This window comes from Hyperolius riggenbachi, chromosome 7 (genome assembly GCF_040937935.1).
Source record: "Hyperolius riggenbachi isolate aHypRig1 chromosome 7, aHypRig1.pri, whole genome shotgun sequence".
NCBI lineage: Eukaryota > Metazoa > Chordata > Amphibia > Anura > Hyperoliidae > Hyperolius > Hyperolius riggenbachi.
In genome coordinates, this window is record NC_090652.1 from 216,584,977 (window position 1) to 216,594,923 (window position 9,947).

A 9,947-nucleotide genomic window follows, 5' to 3' on the forward strand; every position below is an offset into this window, starting at 1 on the left:
AATTCAGCAGTCATGAGGCCCCTATCAAGACAAATTCAGCAAAAATGAGGTCCCCAACATGACAAATTCAGCCATCGTGAGGCCCCCAACAAGGCAAATTCAGCAATCATGAGGCCCCCAACAAGACAAATTCAGCAATCATGAGGCACATAAATAGACAGCATTTCACATAAATAGGCAGAATGCCCCCTTAATATGGTAGACACCTCTCACCTGGCTTCTGAATTCTCCTGTACTGGATGCTGTGGCTGGGTTGGCGGTGATGCTGTGGCTGGGTTGGCTGGTGGTGATGCTGGGCTGTGCTTGGCTGGTTGAAGTAAATGCTGGTCTGACTGGTGGTGATGCTGTGGCCTTTTTGACAGTGATTCTGGGCTGGTTGGCTGGTGGTGATGCTGGGCTGGCTGACCTGGATAGTTTAGGTAGTGACAGGTGCCCCCTAGTTAAGGTAGCGCCAGGAGTCCCCAAGTTTAGGTAGTGACAGGAGCCCCCCCAGTTCAGGCAGTGACAGGTGACCCCCAGTTCAGGTAGTGACAGGGACCCCCCAGTTCAGGTAGTGACAGGGACCCCCAGTGTATGTAGTGGCAGGAGCCCCCAGTTTAGGTAGTGATGGACCCCCAGGTTAGGTAGTAAGTGACAGGGACCCCCAGGTTAGGTAATGAGAGACAGGGACCCCGAGGTTAGGTAGTGAGTGACAGGCGCCCCCCCAGGTTAGGTAGTGAGTGACAGGTGCCCCCCAGGTTAGGTAGTGAGTGACAGGGACCCCCAGTAAGGTAGTGAGTGACAGGGACCCCCAGGTTAGGTTGTGAGCGACAGGGACCCCCAGTTAGGTAGTGAGTGACAGGCGCCCCCCAGGTTAGGTTGTGAGTGACAGGGACTCCCAGGAAGGTAGTGAATGACGGGCGGCACCCCCCAGGTTAGGCTGCCCCTCCCCCGGGCCCGCTCAGGGCCGTTTTTGAGGGCTGGAGGGGTGGCAGCATGAGGGGAGAGCTTGATGGCACGTCGGTGGGGGCTCTCCCCTCTGAGCTTCCCTCCAGCATTGAATAAAGATTGTATGCAGGCGGCGAGGCAGCGGCGGTAGATACTTCCGGTATAAACAGGAAGTCGTGTCAGACACTAGAGGGAGAACCATCCGCGCTGGAGCGCACAGAAGGTATGTATCTGCCGCTGCCATCCCTCCAGCACCTAGCGGGGCATCCTGCTGCGGGCCCCCTGTGACGTAGGGGCCCCATGGCAACGCTATGGTTGCTATAGCGATTGCTACGCCCCTGGAAGGCTGCCATATTTATTTCCTTTTACACCCTGCTGCCTTTAAGCCCCGCTGATCTATTTAGCTACAGCAGTTTCTAATTAACACCAGAAACAAACATGCAGCTAATCTTGTCATATCTGACAATAATGTCAGAAACACCTGATCTGCTGCATGCTTCAGGGTCTATGGCTAAAAGTATGGCAGAGGATCGGCAGGACAGACAGGCAACTGGTATTGCTTAAAAGGAAATAAATATGCCAGCTTCCATATCGCTCTCGCTTCAGTTGCCATTTAAAGAGGAAATTTAGCGAAAAGGGAAAAAATATATACCAATGCATTGCAAACTGACAAGTTAAAAAACAGAAGAGGGATCAAGAAATGATTTTGACCATGTCATTTGTTCATATTGTTTGATCCACAATCAGCCTGCATGTAATCATATTTACTACTGGCAGACATGCTCACTTCAGGTGTCCTTTAAGTCTAATGTACCTCCTTGAATGTCTTGATACTTGATCCTGATCAAATTATGAACAGAAACCTGACTGTTCAAACTGCTGTCAACATTAGCATTTTATCGCTTAATGCAGTAAAAGTATAAACTGGAAAATAGAACAGAACAGCTAACAGAACAAACATGAGGCAGAAGACAACACATATGTGAAAAAAAAACAGTGCAGCCGCTGCTGTCTGCTGCTCAGTTTCCGTATGTAAGTCTGTTCACATTATGAATTGCCAGCGCTATCGCAATCGCTGAGCGATTTATTTCAAAGAGCTTTTTTCAAAGTGCTTTTCCCTGCACTTTGTGCTTAGAAAAGCGTTTCTCCAAGCGCTTTTGCTGAGCGATTCATTTTTTCTAACGTCAGGAAGTGAACTCTTTGACCCGGAAATGAATAAGTTCAATGTATTTATTCATAAAAACGCTCAGGAAATCACTATACAAAGTGCTTACCTTCCTTTGAGCCGAAGCGCTCAGAAAATGAGCGATTTCAAAGAAATTGAAACGCTCACTTGTGAACACTCTCATAAGAAAATATTGCACAAGCACTTTTAGGGCGATTTCTAAAATCGCCAGCACTTCAAAAAAAAAAAAAAAAACAGAAACGCTCATAGGGCCTGATTCACAAAGCGATGCAAAGTGTTTGCACGCCTGTGAAAAGCCCTTTATCACGCCTAAACTCAGTTTAGGCGTGCTAAAATGAAACTCGCGCAAAATTCCCGCGCGCAAACTTTTGCGCGCGCAATCGCGCGGCGCACGGTGCAGTGCGCGTGATGCGCCCATTAAACCCTATGGGAGCTGCGCGCGGGACTTTGCGCGCGATAAAGAGCACAAAACGGTGCTAACTCAGCAGTGCAAAGGTTATCACGCCTAAAGTCTTTTAGGCGTGATAACTGAGTTATCACCGCTTTGTGAATCAGGCCCATAGTGTCAACAATCCCTTAGAGCAGCTTTTTCTTGACTTACCCAGATTTCAACCCTGTATTCAATAGGTTGCCTCCATTACCAAACACTCCTTGTGATTAAATGAGTGGCCAGCTCCTATAGATCTCAGATCACTCTATTAGTTCACAAGATAGTCCTGGACACTTTGGTGATGGCTAGCCCCATTATATGCTCGGTTTTTTAACAGTTTGAGGGCACTAAGTAAACTGTCACATTGAAAATTTTACCAATAAATGTCAATGGAGTCGCATGCGGTACGATGCAGAAAAAATATGGATGGCATGCTGCAGATTTCTACACTGCGCTTCCGTTTCTCATTTAATGATTGTTAGACGCATATGAAAATTTGCGTTTGAACGCAAAAATTTGCATATGGGGAAAACTTATGGGAAATGTAATATTCTAGTGGAAATAGACCCTAAAAACTTTTACCAATCCATCTCCCCACTAGAACCACTGACTACAAGGTGAGATGGTAGAAGTAGGACAACAACCGGTAGGGATCCAAAACTCTTATTATTTCATATAGCGTTCATGTTCACAGGACTGTAGAATATAATGATCTGCACAAATACAGTTTCTACATGTTACTTTGACTGTTTCTAATCTTAGGAAATGTGTCATTGCAATTAGATTACCATATGCTGTTTACACCTCCATTTTTACTTTTTTCTTTCTTATTTAGGACATCAACCCGATATTCACCACTGCCACCACCACTGTGAAGAACCCACACTTTGATGATGAAGAAGAATAATGCAAAACAATTAGCACAACACAAACATTTTACCATCGCCGTTCTTGTTCTCTGACATTTCAAGTGACACTTCAGCAGAACCCCATCATTTCATAATCATCACACCAACATCCTTCTTACAAATCCATGTTTAATTTTTAATATATAATATTTTATTCTATCATTTATCAGTAAGAACAGAAGTCACATAACTGCTGGAGTAGAGACCTCTTTCAGCTTTCGATCACCAGTTAAAGGGAATCTGAAGTGAGAGGTATATGGAGGCTGCCATATTTATTTCCTTTTAAACAATACCAGTTGCCTGGCAGTCCTGCTAATCTCTTTTGCTGCAGTAGTATGTGAAACACACACGCCAAAATCTGACCTGCATGCTTGTTCAGGTATTAGTATTAGAGGCAGAGGATCAGCAGAACAGCCAGGTAATTTACATCGTTTAAAAGTAGATAAATATGTGAGCCTCCCTCTCATTTCAGGTTCTCTTGAAGCACACACAGTCTCCACTTAGTGAGGTAGGATGTTTGGAAGTGGCACACTTTGCCGTATGTGGTTGGGTGCATAACCAGGGTGCAAAGGAAACACCCAGTACAGTAAGCATAGTCCAAGGTTGGTTAGCAAACCATAAGTAGATTGCAGAAGTACAATATGTATACAGTGTATCTGCACATTCCGATGAAGGGGACCCACCGTGGTCCCAAAGTAATTGTCAATCTTTGTGTTGACTCATGCATTTAGGAATACATACTTCTGCAAACTACTTATGATGTGCTAACCAACCTTGGACAGTCTCCACTTAGATCAGTGATCAGTCTAGCTCCAGTCCTCGCGGGCCATATCCATGCCAGTGCTTAGGATGGACTGGGAAATATGTTCTACTTGATGAAACATGCCTTTCCTGATTCAGTCCCATCAATTAATTTGAGCTGTGCTAAAAATGTGTGAGGACCTCGGCCCTCGAGGACTGGACATCCCTGACTTAGAAAATAAAGAGGTTATTGGTCTTTGCCCATTTGGTTCAGAGAGGCTAGCCTCAGATTAGCCTCTCTAAACCAACAAAATAAATAGAGCGATATCTGGAAAGTGTAGTCAGCAGTCACACAACCAGCAGCTTAACGGCTAAATTAATGTAATTCATGTATTTATGCAATGTTTGCCTAAACTCCTGGAAGGGATTGTTTGACTTTGTAAAACATGAAAAAGCAACATACCTTTTTTGAAGTGGGGTAATTACTTCCTATGACTATGACTCTTGGGAGCATATCCTGTGCCACGGAACACTCTAAGTAGAGTGGTTGTGTACAATATACCCCCTTTCTAAATTCATAGGAAGAATATGCACTTTGTCAGCCATTATGTAACACGTTGCTCTAGCCCCTTACACCTATAAGGCGTCCAGTAGAAGTTACAGGCCCACCATGCATTCAATACAGCTATGTTGCTGCATTTTTAAGCATCCAAATGCTAATTTAGAGAAGGCAAAGGTTGTGTACGTAAAAAAATTGATTTTGCATAACTGTAAAATCATGACCTTCAGCAAGTGCAGGTGTGTGGGGAGTTTATTTATGAGAAGCATTTATAGAGTTCTTTACTTTTTAATAATATATTTTTATTAACTAAACCGCAAATTACAGTCACAAGTGCTTCACAGTCAACCGGCACAGAATGGCAATAGCACTGTCTTTGTACAGATATAGTAAACCAAGAATCGTCAGATCCAAACAATGAAACCTGTGTCAATAATAAACATTCTCTAATGCTAAAGATTATCTGGCAGTGATTCTCAATCTGGGGTCTGTGGATCCCTGGGGGTACATTAGCACCTGTCAAGGGGTCCCCCTGGGGCTGTAAACAAAATGGCGGATCTTGTCCCAGGTGTGTAGGTGCCATCTGGCACGGCTGTGGGACTCTCAGTGGAGGTCTGGCAGAAGGGCTATGGGAAAATGGCGTCTGAAGCCCAGCACAGAATCTATTTGTGTCTCCAGTGCTGGGCTCTGGCCACCATTCTCCTATAGCTCTGCCTGTCAGGAGGCTTGCAATGAAGATCAGAGAGCAGCATTGGAGAACAGGAGAAGAGTCACCTGCCAGGTGAGTATATTAGTTTTTATTGTCAGGTGCCCTCACTGACACCAGGAATATTGGGGGACACTATCTGCGGGAAAAAGTGAAATAATAACATCAAAGGGGAACTCTAAATGAATAAATATGTTTTATGGGAAAACGCTGCGAAATGAGCATTTTAAGGGTGGGGAATGTTGCCTAATTATGTACAGTATATTTTTTTTTTTGGGGGGGGGGGGGGGCAACTGCTGCCTAATTGCGCATATTTTTCGGGTTAAATCCTTCAAATTATGTGTATTTCTGGGTCAACCACTGCCTAATAATGTGTATTTTGTGGAGAATTATTTGCCAAGTATGTGCATTTCTTTGTAAATCGCTGCCTAATTATGTGTATTTTATGAAGGGTAAATGCTGCCAAATTATGTGTATTTCTGGGTCAAACGCTGCCTAATAATGTTTACTTTGAGTAACAACTTTGCCACATTATGTTTTTTTTTTTTTTTTTTGGGAAATGCTGCCAATTATGTGTCTATTTTGTAGTGATTTCTCTTTATTTTGCAATAAATATATATATATATATATATATATATAGTGTTTCAGACAATTTCCTAGTACAGCTAATACTACATGGATCTCAGTTTATCACATTCAGTCAAATGTCATTTCAGGTGTGCTTTAAGCTCAAGTACGATATTCTGATTTTCCATCCTCCATCATGACCATCTTATGTACATATTCCTGTTAACTAAAATAGACAAGCCATTCTGCTGTCGTTCACAGAGAATCAAGAAAGAAAAGCTTTTCCTTCTTATTTACATAAAAATGTAAACATTTGGTAGGCTTTTTGGAGCGGACAAAAAGGAGGAACGGATCTTAATGTTAAAAATACTGGCCATCTTGACCTGCAAATAAAAACAGATCCATTGGATATGTTCCTGAAAACTGAGTGGAGAGTCCTCTCTGACACTTTTTATGGAGAGCGATCCCACAGAGGCAATGAAAGCCAATGCTAAACAGATCTTCCGTTCCCACACTGAACTTTGCTCGTCTCAAATTGTATGCCAAAGCAGATAGCCTAAACTTCCTGTTCCTCCCCTCAGAGCCATTTTTACGGACTTCCTGTTTACAAGCAAGGCTCGAGCAGGACTTCAAACATGCCGACCAAGAATTATTTTGGCGGTACATTAAATAGGCGGTACATTAAATGGTACATTAATATGTAAACATATAAAATGGTACATCAACATTGAATGGTACATTCAAAACAATGTGGTACAATAAACAAGGCCATATGGGTAAAAAATTGCTACTTCCAATTCTTCCTATTGGTCAAAAAAAAGTTCATTACCATATTAAAAACACCCATGAGGAAGTATATTTTTTTTTTACCATACATTAAAAACGTATACTGTACTACAAAAAGCACAAAACTGTGGAAAACGGGTTTGTTTTCAAAAAACGGATCCGTTTTAAATGGATCCATTTTGGTCCACTGCAAGTGTGAACCGGCCCTTAGACAGAATCTCCAAATCTCCCACATGCTATTTACTTGCAAATGCCTTTGAGCTTGATCTCAGCATTAATAGAATAGAAACAGGTAGGGTTCTCTAAAATAAAAAGAAAATAAAAAGTGTGAAAAAATTTTTTGCTACAGATTTTTTTTTCTTTTATCCAGAAATATGCAATGTGTTACAATATAAATGAAAATCGTTGGGTTTTAGGACAACACACTCTTCAATATTAAAATAAAATTCTAATAAAAGTTTGTGATATTTTATGATGTTGCTGTTACTTTCTGTTTTTTTTTCTTTGCACATTCATGTACTTTGGACAACAGTTTACCCGCAATCAGTATACAGATAAGCTGCTGCTTATTTTTTTTTCTATGGAGAAGGGAGCAAGGAGGATGTGTAGAGATGCCCCACTACAGCTTACAAGAATTACAGTAGCAGGCAGCCCAGTATTTTCCAAAGTAGCCGATCACTGAAGAGGAGGAAGAAGATGCTGGGGACACCTGTACACATACTACATGTGATTGGATCCTTGCTGGTCCCCACCTCCCTACAGATTCATAGCCTAGGAGGGGTCTAGCTATCTCACACACGTACGAGAGCAGAAATTATAAAGCAGCCAAGTAGGCAGGAATGGCCGAGAGTTGGCGGCGCCTATCACGAGCCCTGAATTGTGCTGCCTAGACTCAGCTGCTAAAACTAAGATGTGGGATTACATATAGGGGCAAATATATAAAGTTACACAGGCTTCAACATGTTTCACCCCGAAGTGAACACAGTGTAGAGTGCAAAAATCCCCCCCCCCCCCCCCACTGTAAGTTGATAAGAAAAGTTTACAAAGGAAACCTGATGTCTTGATGTGAAGCCTTGTACACATCCTAGATAATACTGGGCCAAGGCAGCCAATAAAGACTATGCCAAGAAGCCAGTGTGTGTACAGCAGCTCCTGATGTTCCCCGACGCCTCCGATAGCAATCAGTCTGGTGATTTGGCCAAGAGCATTGTTCTCTACGCCCATCCCCATCTGTGGCGTCTGGCGTGGCATTCCCATGCCATTATGTGCCCAACCCCACATAGTAACAGAACACTAGCTAGCGACAAAAAAAGAAACAGGGACACCAGGAGCTTCTAATAGTGTAGCACTTTGAGGGTTTGGGACACTCAACTAAGGTATGTGCAGAATACTCACAAGAATAGGTTGCAAGACCAGCAACCACAGTGTGACGGCTGGTGAAGAAAGCCTGTCCTCACTTGGGTTCTTTAGTCTTCCACAATGTAGGTTGCTCTCCAGGAACAGAAAAAGGGGTATAAGACTTCCAAGGAACCAACATACACGGCCAACACCCCGAGCTGAGGGGGCTGGTGTGGGATATTACTGGGAGGGAGAAGGCGCCCCAAGATTGTGTGGAAGGGATAATGTCAGCTGGATAAAACATAAATAAATGGGCTTATCTCTAAAAGAAAGGGGTAGCCCAAATAAAATTATAAAACTTTAAAATGAAACTAGACACGTTAATGATAATGCATTTCACAGATTGCAGTACAATTCCTCAGATCACATAACAAAAAGTGTCTTATTACAAGCATTTTGCAAGCAGGGAGCGACTCTATGACTTTTCATAATGTCTCTACAGTGTCTGCTCTCCAATGTCGCCCAAGGGATTGGGTACTGCTGGGTTCCTGGTTCAAATCCCAGCCGGCACACTATCTGCATGCACCTGAGGAAGTGGGGAAACCCTGAAACATGTCGTGTTGAGCAGCTTTATCGATTAAACGCAAGTTTAATTATCGACAGTTGTGTGCCTCCATCATTCGTTTTCCACTATCTGCATGGAGTTTGTATGTTCTTTCCGTGTCTGACTGGGTTTCCTCTGGTCACTCCGGTTTCCTCCCACATCCCCAAAACATAAAGCTAATTGCCCTCTTCCCCGACAAAATTTACCCTAGACTGCGTTTGACATATGAAGACTATATATATATATATATATATATATATATATATATATATATATATATTATATATATATATATATATATTATATATATATATATATATATATTTACTGTAAAGCACTGCAGAAAATGTTGGGGCTATATAAATACTAAATAATAGTAATTCCTTCCAATAGATAAAAATGTACAGTACTTACAACATTCTTCAGGAATCAATGGCTGTAATCAGCCTAGGATATATGTTTAACTTGTTCTGTAGCTTCATGAAAAGATTTGGGCTGAACAGTTTTGGGTATGATTTTAGCACAAACAGAAGGCGTTTCTTCTACTTCAGCTGAATCTAAATTACTAGCATCACCGTTTTGTATAACTTTGCAAGTAATTCTGGCAGTGTCCACCGCCAAATGTCCCCATTTCTAAAACCACTTGAACAAGATAATCTCAAATTGTGTATAAATACTTAAAGAGGACCAAGGCTGTAAAAAAGTGAGAATGAAAGAGAGCTTAAAGTACCTCTGAACCAAGATCCACCCCCCCCACCCCCCCAAATAAATGAAGTCCATAGTGGTTAGTTCCAGTCCTCCTGAGTGTTCCCAGTCCCTCCCCCTGTTCCTTGCCCTCACAGTTTTCGATGGAATCCTCCAGTGAAATACTAAAGCCAAGAAGTTCCACCGAGCGGCAAGGCGCAATTGAGAACTGCACAGGAACAGTTCTGAACCGTACAGCGAAACCAAGCACTCATTCACCAGCTTTTTCTTTCACTGTGTACCTGCGGAAACGCACACCTGCGTGGTTCATAATTCCTCTGTGAAAGTTCTGAAAGGGTCGATGAGTGCCAGGGTCTACATTGCCATGGCCCACCTTCAGCTTGGAGATGGGCCATGACAACACAGGCAAAGATTTCTGAATAACAGACTATGGAAACATGACAGCGATTTCCCAAGGAGGTGCTTCGGAGATGCTTTGGGCAAAAACTGC

The 9,947-nt window shown here is 42.7% G+C and overlaps 1 protein-coding gene across 2 annotated transcripts in view; it reads left to right on the forward strand.

Annotated features, from left to right (window-relative positions):
• The window catches only part of ITGB2 (integrin subunit beta 2), a 242,965-nt gene extending 235,683 nt beyond the window's left edge, over positions 1–7,282 (forward strand). For both annotated transcript variants that reach the window (XM_068245216.1, XM_068245215.1), the window contains one exon: positions 3,379–7,282. In XM_068245216.1, coding sequence (XP_068101317.1) covers positions 3,379–3,450 — 72 coding nt within the window. In that variant the 3' untranslated portion in view covers positions 3,451–7,282. The remainder of the gene's footprint in view (positions 1–3,378) is intronic.
• Positions 7,283–9,947: the final 2,665 nt, after the last annotated feature.